Here is a 17,718-nt window from a genome sequence, read left to right on the forward strand (position 1 = left end):
CCACCGGCGAGAATACAGACTGTTGTTGTTTGGGGTCAGACGTGCTTCCTGTATGGCTCCTGATTGGTCCTTCGTGGCCACGTGGGAAATGTTTCTGAGGAATCGGAAGTAGTTCTAACGTGGCTACAATGATAGATGTCTCAAAGAAAACAATTTCGTTCCGAGTGCAATACATTTGTATGCCGTTCACAAAAATCAATATTTACAGATTATAATCACCTTTGATCTCCGTGAACCCAATTGGTGATAAATGGGATTAAATCACGAATTGTAGCTAAAGACCCGAAGCTAAATGTTTCTTTTCGCCAATGTTTCTTCCGGACACTTGTCCATCATGCACTAGTCGTGCTTGTCGCCCTTTTCGTCTCATCCTCATTTAACCAGGGGGCTCATTTTCAGTTTTTGGTAAGCTATTGAAATACATTGATGTCCTATATACAGTGCATCGTTAAATATTTTATTTACATGAACGTCGTGTACATTGGAGGGCATCCACTGTTCTTTACAGGGAACACGTTACTTGCTAGTTGCCTTTAGCAGTAAAAACAAAACTTCGCTCATTTCACCCATATAGATGAATCGTCACCATTGCTGGTTCAGAGGACGCTTAGACTGGGTTGTAATATTTATAGATACATATTAAATTCTAGCAATGCTGATCTATGATGACAATTTTTTTCTACGCATGCAAATCGTGGATTTGCAGTTTTTAGCTTTCACAAAGTCACCATTTTGTGAGCCAACAGCGTTCACTTTAGTATGTCTTAATGTATTCTTTGTTTGCAGGCAAAGTGATTTAAATTATTTCTGAGCAAAATGCCTAAAAAGAAAACCGGTGCCCGAAAGAAGGCTGAGAGTCGCAAGGAAAGAGAGAAGCAGACTCGAGCCAACCGGGACCATATCGACGTAGCCAAACATCCGTGCAATTTTGCAATGGTAATAAACCAAATGACAATAACCGATATCTAAATTGGAATTGTTGAACGAAGAGGACGCAGCATTTTTCCATGCAGCTCAAACATTAGCCCTATCTGTTACTATAGCCATTGAGTTGTAGCCTGACATCACCAGACCAATTCGCAAATGCGTATTAGATGTTAAAATGAGTACAACATGAGCTTGCAGGTTTGTCTAGTTCCCCGGCTAAATAAGATGCTTATCTCAGGATAGAGTCCCATAGGCAATGGCCTAAGCTTTAATTGCAACAATACAATACAGTACACAAATCGATCTCTATCCTGTAATAAGCATCTCAATAGCTAGTTTATCAGATGGGGCTACTCGTGTTATGTGATCAATAAAGTTTTGACTGAAATGTCAAATTGTTTTCAATATTGTATTTCAGGAATGTGACAAATGCAACAGGAGACAGAAGAACAGAGCTTTCTGCTACTTTTGTTCTTCAGTGCAGAAGCTACCTATGTGTGCACAATGTGGTAAGTCTGTTTTGACTTAACTTGGCTCTATGACTTTTGTACAGAGTAATACTGATAGTTCTCAATATAACTGCATAAATAATCTAGAGTCCAGCCAGAACTTGTAAAGTGAACTTGATTAGTCTACTAATGACTGTATTTGACTATTGGACATTTCCTGTAGCATGTTTTCTTTTTTAAGGAAAAACCAAATGCATGAAATCATCAGATTGTGTCATAAGACATCCTGGGATTCACAGCACTGGGATGGGGATGGTGGTAAGATAATGATTACTTCAGATCAAATATCCTTTTGTGCATTAGTCATCTATGTGTTCACATCGTTCAATGAGGGTTGCATTTCTTGTACCACAACTTGAACTTGAGCAGCGTCAAAGCAAAGTGTATCTCTTCCTGCCTAAGGGGGCGGTGTGCGATTTCTGTGAAGCCTGGGTGTGCCATGGGAGGAAGTGTCTGAGTACACATGCTTGTATATGTCCACTGACCGATGCAGAGTGCATCGAATGTGATCGCAATGTCTGGGAACATGGTAAGTGGAGTACCATTCAAAATTCCTTGCCACTTGGATGTCCTACAGATATCGTGAAACAATTGTATTAACATTTTGTTTTGGAAAGGTGGGCGTCTGTTCCGCTGTTCGTTCTGTATGAATTTCCTTTGTGAGGATGATCAGTTTGAGCACCAGGCTAGCTGCCAAATCCTTGAGGCAGAAACATATAAATGTGAGTCACACAATTACTACGAATTAATCGCAATAATTGTTTTTCCTGTTCTATTTGTTTAGCACAGTTTCTAGTAACACCTTTCAAACTCTGATTAATCTCTTCCCATGTCCAATTTGTAGGTGTTTCCTGCAACCGACTGGGGCAACACTCTTGCCTACGTTGTAAGGTGAGGAGAATGGATATTGTCACATCTGCCCCTTAATCTTTAGGTTTTTGGAGATTCCCGAGCGGCCAACGCGTCTTCAAGAATTTGCTAGTCAATATCTCTTATAGTCGATTAGTATGAGCAAGGGGACCGGTCTAACAATGGTTTACTTATGTGCAAACAAGTAATTGCTTGCTAATTACTGTTTTGTCCAATGGTTTTCAAAGGCCTGTTACTGTGACGACCATGCCCGGAGCAAGGTGTTCAAACAGGAGAAGGGTAAAGGGCCACCGTGTCCTAAATGTGGCCATGAGACCCAGGAGACCAAAGACCTCAGCATGTCCAGTAAGTCGCTCATAGACTGCATTTGTGGATCATTGTATTGGAAGGGCCAACGTTCATTGATCCGGTTTGGTTTATTCTCAATGCGTGTGTCCTTACAGCCATAAAGCAGGCGGTGGTTAGGTCGCTTGCTCAAAGATTTTTGGTTTCTAAATCTAGAACATTCTGCTAGAGGTCCCAACATCCAACCACTAGCCCAGACCTGGGCATCATAAGGCCAGCGGGCTATTCTTGATTTTTTTGGGCCTCGTGGGCCACTTATACTGTAAAAATATACAACATATTTTATTGTAAAATCTGCCTGTAAGCAGTTAACTATCGAGAAAGGAGAAGGGCTTTTATTGTGAAAACTGCTGGTGCATGCGTGATCGTGATGAGGAGCATGTGGTTGTTTAGTAAGTGTCATTCAACTTTCCCATTGATAAAATATTACAAGTCCAGATACAGATTCTCTCTCCAGATACACCTGTCAGCTGTGCTTCGCAAAGCCACATCAGGAGTTACACCTGACTTCAGTGCACTTGTTCAAGCCCATCAGAGACTTGGCACTGAGAACTTTTTTATATGTGTGGGTTGTAATGCCTACCCCATTATCAAATGTGGACATAATTCAATACACCTGTTCAAGTTCAGTTCAGTTTTTTCTAATTTAGCAGACGTTAAACATGTATATACGCGTCATATAACAGTCTAAAGCAAAGGGAAAAGTCGAGAAAGCATGATATCAACCCATTAAGACATGACAGAATTTACTCGGCCCTCAAAAGCATTTGGAATTTCTTATGTGGCCCCCAATGAAACATAATTGCCCACCCCTGCACCAAACTATACTGAATTTATATAGCGTGTAAAGCTCAACGGAGAGAGAACATCTCGATGATATTAGTCACGACCACATAGTTGACTTGACGACGAGCCGACGGCTCACCTTCTGTTATCCCAGCTCTTGGAACCATAAATATCCCAGCACTTGGAACCATAATTGAGCCTTAACCCTCGTTCTTCGTTCCGCAGCTCGCTCCGTCAAGTTCGGCCGGCAGAGCGGCGCTGGAGAGGAGGACAGCTATGGCTACGGTGCGGGGGGTTACGCGGCTTACTGGAAGAACATGGCCGCCAGCAACGCAGACAAGGAGGATGACGAGGAGGAAGACGAGGACGACGATGAGGAAGAGGATGACGACGATGAGGAGGATGATGATGATGAAGAGGAAGTTGTGGATCAGCCGGAGGGGAAAGAAGAAGGGGTCGTGGCCCCCCTGGCTGCACTGAAGCTGACTGACTGACCTGATTATCGACGTAATGCATAAGTTTAGAGCAACGTGGGGGCTGAAACCATTAAGTGTCGTGCACTTATTCTTCATACCAGGTCAATAATCAATAAAGTTATGAAATGAAATCTAGGACACTGTCTTCATCGACATTTTATCATCTTTGAATTTAGGAAAATTAGTTATGTTGTTTGATCATTAATAGAAAGTCATATATCCTCACAATTATCAATGTTTCAAGACATTTAAGTGAACTTTTAACTGTACCAATTTTATAGACTGATTATTTTTTAAATATAATTATATTTGGCTAGAATTCAGTATACATTCATTATAATTGCAATACAATACTTTTTTTTGTCAATAAAGTAAGTTCTCTCACAAATAACTAATTTTTGCAATATTACTGTCGAGTAAGGAAAATTAAAGGCAATGGCGTTATCCGACTATAAATCGGGTCTTAATGTATCTCAACATCGTATGTATGCTGGAGTGAACTTGCATCATTATTGATGCTAATGATCATGCAAGTGCACTCAAGCATTCATACGTGATTGATGCATAAGTCTGCAAAGACGTGTCAACCACGTTTGTGTACTAGAGTGCATTCGCATAATCTATTATGATTCATTTAAATTTCTTAACTTCTGAGGCCACGCCTTCGGGCTAAAGCAATAAAGTGACGGGGGCGTACACAGCCCAATCTTATTTTCTTGTAAGCAGTCGCGGCATCTGTATTTGTCAATTAAAACCATTGGAAAATCACCGTGTACGATCGAGATGCAAACATGTGATGGTTTTTTCTGCCTCGAGAGGAGAGCAGCGTCTTCGACCAGATGACAAACTTGGGGAAATCGTCGGTGATCTTTTTAAGGCTGTTCCGAATTCAGAAGCGACCGGCGGTAAGTGAACATGCTAATCGAGCTAATCATGTTTCCTGATTCCATGATCATTGTTCAACTCAAACGTTGACACCAATACCTGGTGTTCAGTAATGCACACATAAAAATACACCTTTATCATACCAGTAGGTTGGCCTAATCCACGTGGGTCCCTACCTCTCGTCCTTACCAAAGTGTTTATTTACTTTATTTACTTTACTCAACCTTCCACTTTCACTTTCCTTTAAAGCGTATTATAAATATGGTACGGAAAGACCTGATTGGCATGTTTAGTAGAACAACCTATATTATGATTCATTAATTCGTCTTAAAAATTACGTCTTCTAATGATTGGCAGACATACTAAAATAATAACTTTATTATAACCTCAATTACAGAAATCTTCACATTTCGGGCTGTCCTGCGACCTCTGCCGCAAGTGCCACAAAAGACATGTTTGGCTTTGTTTATTTATTCTAAGGTAAGTTCAAATAAATCCTGCAAGCCGATATCATTGACGCTAAAGAACAGTTGCGGGAAAGTCGGCAATAAACCGAATTGAGCCGCCCTTGGGACCTCTGGACCATATATTGTGCGTGAATTAATAAAACAGCGCTACACACTGTACTAGCGTGTTATAAACGTTTATGTGCTGAGCAATTGAAAAGTAGTCTAGACAATAGCAAAACATAATCATTAATGAAGCGTACGCGCAATTAACCAGCTAATAGGCAGTGGGGCTGGCTAGTTAATCAGTAAACGAGTTGCAGTCATAACAGCAGCTCTTAGGCGGGACTGTCAGTGCCGTTTAAGTAGTAAACGATTATAAATGCTATTTTTCACAAATGGCCCTTCAATCAATGGTATTTAGAAGCTCCACCTGGTCACTTCCTAGGTGAGGAGTTCATGTAGTTCATGTATTATATAATACTAGAGTTTTCGCGCGCGCATTGCGCGCGCTCAACCTCTAGTTGTAATTAACAGGGGGAATTGTTCAATGGAAAGTGTAGCATACAATGCATGCAAATCAATTATTAAATAACTTTTACTGTTGTTCAGGGCTGAAAAGTGCATTGACATTTTAAAATGCAAGGCAACTACTATTTGTTGGTTGAAAATAATATCATCTTTGAGATTAAACATCTCTTCCGGTGTCCTGGCCAAGACAGGCAGCAGTAGCCTGCAGTCACACATAGCATATACACAAAACGTAAGAAAAATAAAACAACTAGGGGGGACGGGGGATATCAATATCGCAAGACATTTCGGGAGGCTCAAGGGGGAGAGTAATATTACATTTGAGCAACAAAGTGTAGTCTTGTGGTGGACTCTATAGACATAATTCGCCATACTGTGTTATTGACATGTTTTCGTTAGGGACGAAAACAGTTATAGGGACACTGTTTCTTTAAGATCACGTTGCTTGTGTGTTGATATGACTATCGCGCAATGTTTGAATTTAAAGGTCCCATGGCATGCTACTTTATGGATGCTTTAATATAGATATTAGTAGGCCCCAATCACAGTATTTGAAGACGTTCCCGACTTCAGCCGTGGTGCAGAATTACAGCCACTACGAGCCAGTCGCACATTGAGCTTTCCCCAAATGCACCGTTTCAGTGTCTGTAGTTTTAATGCAAATGAGGAGGAGAGAGGCGGGTGAAGGAGGTGGGTGAAGGAGGAGGGTGGGGGTGTGGCCCTGAGCAGCTTGCAGCCGGTACCATGCGCTCTGTTTACAGTGAGGGGGGGCTCACTCTCTAATACTTTGAAAACCCCTGTTCTAGAATATTTACAGAACACGGCTAAAGGCTGTGTGCGCCTCGCCATTGCGATACATCCAGAGAATAAATTTCAGCTGAGGCCCCCCCCCCAATTTTTTTTTCTAAATCCCTGTGTTTTGAAAGATCTTTTAATTATTTTACACATTTTAAACATCTGATCATATTTTAAACATCTCTGATCATATTTTACACATTTTAAACATCTGTGATCATATATATTTTTAAACAGTTTAAACAGTTTTTTGAAACATTCTAAACATCTTTGTGTGTTTTTAAACACATTTCTTAACACATTTTAACATCTTTATCAAAGCATGTTTTTGCTTAACGTTTTTGAAATACATTTGAAAATCTTAATCTGTAAACTGCCAGTTTAACCTCCTTTTTAGCTCAGCTCAACTTTAGTGGGAGCAATGAGTTTGCGTACCTTTGTTCGAAATCGTTCCCCATCACAGATATAGTTCACTATATAGGGTGCTCGCCATTTTGTAGTGGTGTTCGAATTCTCAGTGGTCAATTTCACTCACTATAAAGTAGACTTAAAATACCAAAAATTTGAGTGAACATACGATGTTCCCTACCTGTTACTCCCGTATATCACAATGCAATGCGGTCGTGTTTTTCCGGAGGAGAAGAAGAAACTGAATAATAACAAAAACGTATACATTTAATGATGGATTCTCCGGCTTTCGTTTAGAAATGTCAACAATTTATTTGGGATTTAACATAGAAAATATAACATTCAAAATTAATTAAAAAAAACTTGATCAAGGAAATGTAACATTCAACATCAATACAGCCTCCAGCTTCCCTCGTGAGTGCCCGGTTTGTTTACATGATGTGGGCGCATCTGTCTGCGTCACACAAATACCCGGCGCATTTACTGACGCAAAAGATGTTTAGAAATGTTCAGTGCAGTGTCTGAATTCTCGTTTTGTTCGTTCCCTATATAGTGCACTATATCATAAACACTATATAGGGAACAGTGAATGAGTGAATAGGGAACGATTTCGAACACAGCGCGTCTTGCGCTGTGTCTGTTTTTTCTGTTACTTTTTCTGGTTTATTTTTTCTTACGTCGCGCCCCCCCTCTGAAGAACTCTGGCGCCCCCCAGGGGAGGCGCGCCTCACAGTTTGAAAACCACTGTTCTAGAACACACGGGAGTCCTGGAGCTCTGTATCTAAATAATATATTATACATAGATATCTATATCATATAATATATATTATCATGGCCAAAAACTGTGTGAGCCACCAGACGATATTATGAATCTAAAACGACCCCGTTGGCCACGATCTCTGGTTGTTCCACGTCCACATCAATCTGAAGTAGACTGAACCACGACATGGAGGAGACAGGGATTGTTGCCTGCGATTGTTGACCGTGGTTGTCTCCCGCCGGAGCCTGCCGAGGGACCACCGCCTCGGCAGCGGTCAGCGACACCAACAGCAGAACGGTTATCCAAATAACAAGGAAGTGTACAACACTTGCGTTACAGTCCTGGAGTTCTATATCTAAATAATATCATATAATACATATGATCACGGCCAAAAGCTGTGTGCACCTCCAGACGATATTATGAATCACAAACGACTTTGTCGGCTTCTCTGACGTCTCTGGTTCTTCCACTTCCACATCAGTCTGAAGTAGAAAGCCTGATCAAAGCTGTCTCTCCAGTCAGAAGGCTGCGGTGCTGAAGTCTTCTTATGGGGGGTCTTATCAGGGGTTAAAAATGTTTCTTCTTATGGGGGATCTATCAGGGGTTAATGGTGTTTCTTCTTATGGGGGGTCTATCAGGGGTTAATGATGTTTCTTCTTATGGGGGGTCTATCTGGGGTAAATGATGTTTCTCAATGTAAAGAGATTGTGTCATCCTTTCAAAACCTGTCAACGGAACCTTTTGATTTAATTTTGTAGTAATATATTCGTTATTTAAATGTTGAAGCTATTCCAATTCAACATGTTGTTGTGGAATATGTAATTGTGGCTATGTAAGTAATGCAGTGGGTAGATGATTCAATCTAAAGGCTCTAAATACTGAAATTGACCTAAGCAGTTCACATGAATGTGTGAATTACGGGGATATCCTTTCAGGCTCTGCTGGTGATTTTCACAATGCACACATGCAGCTATGTTCTGGAACATCATAGCAATAGCGGAATAGATGGGCCAGTGCAGCACTTCTGGACTGCTGACTGGGAGGAGCTCACCCTAACCATAGCCCTAACCCTAAACCTTACATCGGAATCTGTCCAGTTTCAAGACATTCTTGAAAAAATTGAATTGTTTGGAAAAAAAGAAGCTGTAATGATATTGTTATCGAATGACCTGAAGAGTATTGGCCCATTAAGGTCAACATTTGCGGATTGAAATACGTCATCAGAGGAGTCCTGTGATTGGCTTGCTTTCTCCATGTGAAAGTGTCCTGACATGCCTCTATGGGGGATGTGACTGCATTATTTCACAGCCATTGTTGTTGATATCGTCAGTGTTCTGAAACGGACACTCGATCTTAGTGTGAGAAATCTTTGGTAAAGATTTCCTGCAATTCCGATTCCTGTTTCAATTCAATGATCCAATGCAGGAAATGTTTTGGAACATTTCTGGGGTGAAAGGGGCTTAACCTAAACAGTTGTGCTCAATGAATATTCTTCGCTGGTATCCTAGTGCACTCTAAGCCAGAAAGCTGCAAAATGTAGGACACAACGAGCTGGGATATCAAACTGTTTATTGCCCTGCCTCTCTGTGATTATCCCTTACTTATTACACAGGGTCTTCTCAATGCCGTGGAACGCTCCGTTCACTTGCATAGGTAGTGTGGTAGAAAATAACCGAGTTCTATCACTTCAACTAACTAAGAGAGCAAAAGAAATCGAGGGGTCCGGAGCAAGTATGACAAAAAGACTTTATCGTTACAAAGGCAACAACAAAGCCGAGTAGTTTGCAAAGCACTGCCGGTCAACAGATCCCGGCCTCTTTTTTATCTTCACGTACAAAGCTGTTTCTTGTTTGAGGTGTCCACCCACGGCCACCCATGGCCGATCACTCATACATTCCTTAAAGCGAGTTGCCGGCAACACTAATCTAAAACACCAGGCTGAGGTCAGCACGCATTGACCCCATAGCCTCTGATGTCGTGTTGGCTTCTAACTCACTCTCTGACCCCAGACCAGCCAAGTCCTAGATAAGAGTCCAGAGGTGTTTTTAGATGCTTTCTACCATTAGATATATAGGCCTAATAATAATCATGGTTTACCTTAGAATATAATCATTAATTTCTTCCATATATCTCCCCATTTGGGATTGTTAAGATCCCAACAAAGATAAAGCAGTCGTTCTACGCTTTTCACTTAAACTATCATTAAGTCTATGTGTGAGGTCTTTGGACCAGATCAACACAACATTTGATTATCAGTAAAAAACCTTTAAGCATGTTCAGGGCTTTCAACCTGTAAAATTCTCAGGGATTTCAACCTGTTTTTTAAGGTAAAAAAGATTCATCAAATGTACTATATTATATTAACATTTTGATACCTGCAACTCATTCATATGGAACCTTAAACCTTCTAAATCATAACAACACAATATTCCACATTCAGCATGCAATTATATCAAATGGGTAACTAGAATTCCCACATAGTAATCATAACGTAGTATTTTCAGCATGCGTTGAAAATTAGCATTTCAAAAATATGTGACATAATAATATACTCAAAAAATGACATTTCAAAAATAGGTAACATAATAATACAAATTAAAAGTTTAAGATTGTATGCAAGCTTGCATTTGAATGGCTCTGGTGATCTTCGTGTATTGGTGTGCTGGATACATGTGAGGGGTTTTGGGCATTGTCGTAGTTGCTGCTCCTGTTCTCAGTCATCAGGCCCTGGGGCCCATGAGTTCCAATGTCCATTTGTTCACTCCATCTGCAAAGGGTATAGCTCACATGGAGAGGTCACCAGTGTGACCTGAGACCTCCTCCGCTCTCCTCTCTGGTTTCATTCTGATCCATCTCCCCATAGAGCTTCCTCTCCCAATCATCCGACTCATCTATGCCAGTTACCATGAGGGCCATCTCCTTAGAAAGCCTGGATGATATCACAGATCTGACTATGGGAATACAACAACAGAAAATCAATCCTACCACTGTTAGTACTATCAAAAGCACTATACCTATTTTGGCTAGTACCATCCCCCACATACCAAACCTCATTTCTAGCCATTCAAACATTCCCTGGTCATGGCCTGCATTATTCTTTAACTCCTTTCTTAAACGTTTTAGGTTATCCATCGTGAGTGTGAACGATCCATCTGGAGCAGTATTATTTGGTATGAAGGTACAACACATTTCACTTATAAGAGCACAAACTCCTCCCTTTTCTGCTAAGAGCCAATCTAAGGCTTGTCTGTTCTGCCAGGCCACAGCGCTTGTGGCTGTCAGTTGTTCGCCTAAAGTGGATAAAGCATCATCCGTGTAGTTAATAAACCTTTGTTGATTGTAAAAAATGTAATTGGTCCATTCCGCATTTTTAGCAATTCCGATTGCTGGCAGTAGTACCTCAAATCCTGCCGCTATTTCGCTTCGTGGCTTGAATATATCGGGTATGCCTCTGGGTTGTCCTATTCTATCAATTTTTATGTTCTCGTCTGTTTCGTATGCTCTTTTCCGCCTGTTTATGTTATTATTTTCTAAGTTCATGTTTGTTGTTGCTTCTCTAATGGGAGTTACATTAGTGGTTGCTAGTATTATTGTTTCCTCTCTAATAGGAGTTACATCAGTGACTGACGGTTGTGCTAAATCCCAGACATCAGAAGTTTCATTAATCTTACTTACATCTAGCGTTGAATTGAATTTATTAGTGGTTACCAATGAATCTGTCCCATTATCTCTAGCTGGAGGTTGATCTACTTTATCGGTGGCTGTGGTTTTGTTTACTTTGTCATTATCTGAAGATTTTAGTAAATTGCTTTGTTCTATTTCAACGACCTTACCCGGTTGATTTTTGATTATACAAGGGGCTTCTGTTTCTAGTGTAAACTTGAATGTTCTTTCTGACACTACTGTAAAAAGCAAATATACTTTCATATGTAATTTATACTTGCTATTGTAGTCCCATGTCTTTTGTGACTTGACTGTTAAACACCATTTCATTGGTTTTGGCTGAATATCCACTTCACACTGACTTTTCCTCTGAGCAAGTTCATACATCCGGTGAAAAGTTAATGCACATAATGATTGGTTACCTGACATAACAGTAAACACAAATTCATTAACTTGGTTTTGCGGTGGTATCTGAGCATACAAGACTATTCTCTCTTCCTTTTTAACTATTCCTGGATGTGTTGGGGCTGGGTTGTCCTGTGTTTCTCTTACGCTTCCTTCAGTACCAGCCCGATTCCTGGTTTTTCCAGGTCTGTGTTGTCTCTGTAGTTTCATCCTTCCTCGGGATCTGTCCTTAAGCCAGTGGAATCTGGCCCAACCCGTAGTGCATCAGGAGCAGGCTCGCCATCTTCTGCATCATCGTGTGGCTGTTGCTCCTGGCTCGGCTGGGTCTGGTCCTGGGGTAGCTGGTCAGCCCCAGGCGTGTCTGCATCTGGCTCCTCCTCCTGCTCCTCCTCACGCTCTTCCCTTGTCCTGGGTTGAGCGGCTTTTGTGCAGTGGTTGCGGTGATACCACGTGGCACTTCCTTCCACCTGGATGGCTGTTGGTGTTGCGTTGGTGACTTTGTATGGTCCTTCTCTCCTGGGCTCGTTCCACTTTCTCCTGAACACCCTTAGGTACACTTGGTCACCTGGCTCCACCCCTCTTGGTGGTTCCTCCTCCAACTCTGGAACTTTGTGTTTCTTTCGCTGGAATTACAAACTTATGTACAGCAGTTAGTTGTCCAGACATAGCGTCTTAATTTAGTTTCCAACTGTTCTAGTGGAGGTCCTTTATGGGGCCCTCGAATGACAGGTGAAGGTATGGGTCGACCCGTAAGTATTTCATGCGGGGTTAGATGCGTCGTTCTGTTAGTTTGCATGCGATAACTCATTAGTGTCAGTGGTAGTGCATCAATCCAATTCAATTTAGTACTTGCACAAATTTTGTCAATTTTTGTCTTGAGCATCCCATTCCTCTCTCCACCATACCTTGTGATTGAGGATGGTAGACGCAACCTAATCTTTGTTTGACATGCAAATGCTGAATCACTTGTTTTAATGTTTTCTGAATAAACGCTGCCCCATTGTCTGAGCTTATTTCTGACGGAATTCCATACCTTGGCATGACTTATCTAGTCAGGAACTTGATTACTGTAGCCGCACTTTGGTCTTTTGATGGGACTGCTTCCACCCATCTGCTGAACCTGTCAATGGTAACTAACATGTACCTTTTACCACCTATACTTTTAATCATGTCAACATAGTCCATGACCAAATGTTTAAATGGTCCTTCAGGTGTGGGAATGTGTCCCAATGGAGTAGTGATTGTTTTTCTTACATTGTTTTTTGCACATACACCACGCTCATTTAGCTGGATGGATGTTGGTGGGTTTACCATCAGCCGCCTTGAACCCACGCTGTTCCCAAAGTTATGCACTAAACTGAAAACATCTACATGTGTTAGTGGCCTTTATACCACAAGGGTTAAAATAAAATAAAACGCGACATGCCCCGCTCCAAGACCACCATTTCTGCTGCCAGAGCTGACATATCTGACTCCTGTTCCTCCTCCACCTTTCACCAACCGGCCCTTCCTATGATGGTTGCAGATTGTCACTTCATGATCGAGTGAGCCAGTGCTCACAGTGACCCTGCCGAGTAATGGTGACTGTGCCTGTCTTAGGTCGTCCCGGGCTTCAAGACGGGATCTAACCCGTCGTTGGCTAATCAGCCTTCCATACTGGCTTATTTCAGGATGCCGTGCCTGGGATACAATCAATCCCCACCCATAAGGCAGTATAACTTGCAAAGTGGAGGGATGGAGACAGAGTCTTCAGTCCCATTTGCCCATGCAGCCAAGTCTGTGCGTAATGGATACACATCAGGGCGACTACAACAACAACAACAACTACAACTTTACCCTGTGTGTGCGAGGGGGCGTATGATGGGGTGAATCTAAAGGTAATTTATCAGAGTTAAAAATATCATATTAACAATTGCTAACTGTAACGAGTTCGATGAATGAGAGCAGGCGGGGTTGTCGTTCTCTCCGCAGGAGATCGATTTATTTGGCGATACAAAACTGAACAGAAATCTCAAAGGGTAACAAAAAGGTCCATTTAGCCGTCTCTCGGTGAATCTGGCTCAGCGTCACGCTCGCTCCGGACCTCCCTGGTCCGTTCGCTCCCGGGTCTCCTACTATAACAGAAAACAGGCACATAAGTACAGACTCCCTGATTGACCTGAGTGCAGACACCTGCTCGTCACCAGGTTCAATCCCCCCCCCCGGCCAATCCCGTGCGCTCCCAACCTGTCCATACTCCCCCTGCAGGCCAGACGTCGCACGTCCCCCCATCCTGTGATCACCATGTGGTGGTGCTTTGACGCGATGGAGAGTCTCCAAGGTTGCCGCGACATACAGAACCACAGAGTCACCGATCCCAGTGGTGGTTCTATGATTTTTCTAAAACAGGGGCCATTGGGGGGCCACAGGTTACATTCAGGGACCAGGTACAAAGTTCACCCAAGCACACAAATTATCTATTCAGTGCAATGTAAATTCATTCTCTCTCTCTCTCTCTCTCTCCCTCTCCCTGTCGCCTTTCTGTCCAACCCCCACCGGCGGTTTTTTCCTCTTACTCGCGTTCCTGCTCTCCCTCCCTCTCTCTCTCTCTCTCTCTCTCTATCACTCTCTCTCTCTCTCTCTCCCTCTCTCTCTCTCTGTCCAGCCCCAACCAACGTTCTTTTTCTCTTACTCGCGTTCCTGCTCTCGCTCTCTCTCCCCTCTCTGTCCATATACACCTTGAAAATAATAATTCTCCGAATGTCATCCTTAGAGCTGCAACGCATGACAACCTCATCCGAATCTAATGACCTGACCCGTCAGGATTCACTTTTTTAGGACACACTACCAACCACACACATAAATACGCATACACCAAGTACACACACACACACACACACACACACACCAAATATAGCACAGAAAATTCAGAACAAAAGCAAAGGTAACTTTTTTTTTTTTCTGAACTACCTCCACTTCCTGCAAGATCCGTGTCATTTATCAGAACCTGCAGTATTGGTTCCTCATCAGCCTGTTTTGTGATTGTTACAAGCTGACCCTCCCCCTATGGATTCTCTGGGCACCCCAAGTATCCCTGACCCATGAAGGGACCCTGCTGTCCCTGGTTGTGGTTTCCTTGTTCTTGCTTTCCCTGATAGCTGTTGCCCTGTCCTTGTTGTGGTGGAAAAGGGTTAATCAAACAATTTCTCTTAGTATGTCCCACCTGGTTGCACCCATACCATATTAAAGGACCTCTGTGTTGTCTTTGGGATCCCTGCTGTTGATTATTTTTACACTGTCCTTGGGGCCCCTGTTGTTGATTATTTTTATACTGTCCTTGGGGCCCCTTGTACCGTTTCTGCCTATTTCCATTTGTTGGGTTCCCAGAATTATATATGTGTACATGTATGACAGGTGGAGTAGGTGACCATTGGCTCTGAGGCTGTTGTACTGGGGGAGAGAATGCCTGTTGTCCATCAACTAGAATAGGATAATTTCCTGATGACGTGTCGGGTGCTCTTCTCTCCTCATGTGTTCTACTATGCTTCTCATGTAACTCGAGTGCTGGGGGGCTTTGTAATGCTTTACAGCAGCCAGGCTCCTCTGTCCCTGGGTTCACACTGAAACTCTCCTTCGCATTGTTACACTCTTCCCTTGCTTTCATAACAGTCCATGTGTATGGGTGCGCCCCTCCTTTCCTGTGTGTTACACTTCTTATCTCCTTCATTTAGTGTGACTTCCCCTTTAATGTCTACCGTGCCTGTTATCAATGGGTACAATCCTGGTTTGTACGGCGGGGGCTCAAACTTCGGGGGCAGCGGTTGAGCCTTCTCGTCATTAGTTGTCATTTCTCTAGCCACCCTCTGTAATGCTCGCCATCTCTCTCCCTCCTCTTGGAACAAAGCTAGTACTAACTTTTCCCTGTCCCTCTTCTCTAAGGCCTTTATTTATCTCATCTTTGAGCAATAGACGGTCTCTACTCAAAATCTCCGCTGCCGTCGGTACTATATTCATCTTTTTGGTGTTAAAACACTATTATTAATAAAATGTATTTGAGTTTATTCTACCCGTTAGTTTAAATGTTCTATTTTATCTCTGTGGCTACAAATGTGTCCTCCTCCCCGGCGCTGCTCTCTCTGCGATTAGATTGTGGGACCCTGCTGGGCTATTTTTAGTCCTGCTCTGCTCCTTGGCCCCCACCCTCTGCTCCTCTCTGATCACGGTCTGGGTCAGCGCGCAATGTTTAAATCAAAGAAGGTTTACACATTTACTTCAAACAAATTAACTATTCTCTGTCTGTCTAATTTATTTAGGACAGAATAAACAAAAAGAAAACGAGCCGTACAAGTCTCCGAGGTAACTTAATCCTATCGCGGCTTGAATACAGAAATAAAACGATTTATAGGCCTACAACTTTTAATAGTGTATCGTAAAACGGGCCTAATTTGTCGTACAAGATGCTGAGTGGGACTAGTCACTAACTCGTCTTTAATTACAAATAAAAGGTTGACCAAGCGTTAAAACTGGCCTTTTGCTTAAAAACATGAACGGTCGGATATATAATCAATCAACCAGAATTTCAAACAAGAAAGCTATTGTCTCACAGCGCCAAGATCAGAATTACAAATTTGCCCTCTCACTTCTTCCAAATCTGCAGCTCGATTGGCCCACGATTAGCACAGTAAACTCATTCAAACGGCACTTTAAACAACAAGCTTATTTTTTTTAAAATAATGGTTGAACACGTCAATCATTCAACCAACTCGACTAGATCAAGAACAAACAAGAAACTCTCTCTCTCTCTCTCTCTCTCTCTCTCTCTCTCTCTCTCTCTCTCTCTCTCTCTCTCTCTCTCTCTCTCTCTCTCCACCTTCCTGTGCAGTGGGCTGTGCTCACTGAATAGACTGAATTGAATATACTTATCTATTCAAAAATGTGAGAAGCCTGTTTTCTCCAAATGTCAAGATCGGAATTAGAAATTCACCATCCTGGTGCAGGAACTGCAGCTCAACTGGACCAAAATGAGAATTGAAAATTCACTAGTCGGCGTCCCAAAAAAGCTCTCCTCAAATAAAATGAATTCATCTACAGTAATGAATTATTTTTGACAACCCAACACTCATTCTGGGATATTGTCCGAAATCCTACAGGTCTGTCCTCATAAACCTGCGGGCCTGCTTTCACTGTCCTATTGGAACTTTCTCTCTAATTCGTTCCTCTAGAAGACAGGCACAGGACTTACAGTCGGCCTACTTATTGTTATACCAATAACAACAACTCGTATAAATTTAGAACCACAAAGCGTGTTAGTCAGTCCAAACCACAGAGCATTTATGGTTATGTGCGCGCGCACGTCAATCTCTCCCGGGGCTCCCCCATTTCTCTCTCTCTTTATCTATAACTTTGGTTCGTTAAATTGAAGAGACACTTTACCTGCTGCTCAGCGTTCAGACGGGGCAAGGACAGATCAAACAACTTTTTCTGAAAAATGGTAAGTCAGCTTACCTTTGATTTTATGAGCTCTGGTTGTGTGATCCGCCCGCGCCCCGTCCTTAGTCCCGGAGCTGGTGTGTCTCTGTTCTTCAATCCTGTTCGTGACGCCAAATATGTGGTAGAAAATAACCGAGTTCTATCACTTCAACTAACTAAGAGAGCAAAAGAAATCGAGGGGTCCGGAGCAAGTATGACAAAAAGACTTTATCGTTACAAAGGCAACAACAAAGCCTTAGTTTGCAAAGCACTTCCGGTCAACAGATCCCGGCCTCTTTTTTATCCTCATGTACAAAGCTGTTTCTTGTTTGAGGTGTCCACCCACGGCCACCCATGGCCGATCAGTCATACATTCCTTTAAGCGAGTGGCCGGCAACACTAATCTAAAACCCCAGGCTGAGGCCAGCACGCATTGACCCCATAGCCTCTGGTGTCGTGGCGAG

General features: G+C 42.4%; 1 protein-coding gene and 1 long non-coding RNA gene across 6 annotated transcripts in view; both read left to right on the forward strand.

Moving 5' to 3' along the window:
* The first annotated feature begins 294 nt into the window (after positions 1-294).
* Positions 295-4,049, forward strand: znf330 (zinc finger protein 330). Its single transcript, XM_079731096.1, has 9 exons — positions 295-405; positions 787-936; positions 1,346-1,436; positions 1,618-1,694; positions 1,839-1,965; positions 2,054-2,158; positions 2,281-2,327; positions 2,534-2,651; positions 3,663-4,049. The coding sequence occupies exons 2-9, from the start codon at positions 817-819 to the stop codon at positions 3,929-3,931; spliced, it is 954 nt and encodes a 317-aa protein (XP_079587222.1). The 5' UTR covers positions 295-405; positions 787-816; the 3' UTR covers positions 3,932-4,049.
* A 581-nt stretch (positions 4,050-4,630) lies between these two features.
* LOC307091787 overlaps positions 4,631-17,718 on the forward strand; it is a 34,776-nt gene continuing 21,688 nt past the window's right edge. For all 5 annotated transcript variants that reach the window (XR_013812759.1, XR_013812760.1, XR_013812761.1 and 2 more), the window contains exons 1-2: positions 4,631-4,818; positions 5,196-5,278. This is a non-coding gene — a long non-coding RNA (uncharacterized lncRNA). The remainder of the gene's footprint in view (positions 4,819-5,195; positions 5,279-17,718) is intronic.

Source organism: Pollachius pollachius (genome assembly GCF_949987615.1).
Source record: "Pollachius pollachius genome assembly, chromosome: 2".
Taxonomy (NCBI): Eukaryota; Metazoa; Chordata; class Actinopteri; order Gadiformes; family Gadidae; genus Pollachius; species Pollachius pollachius.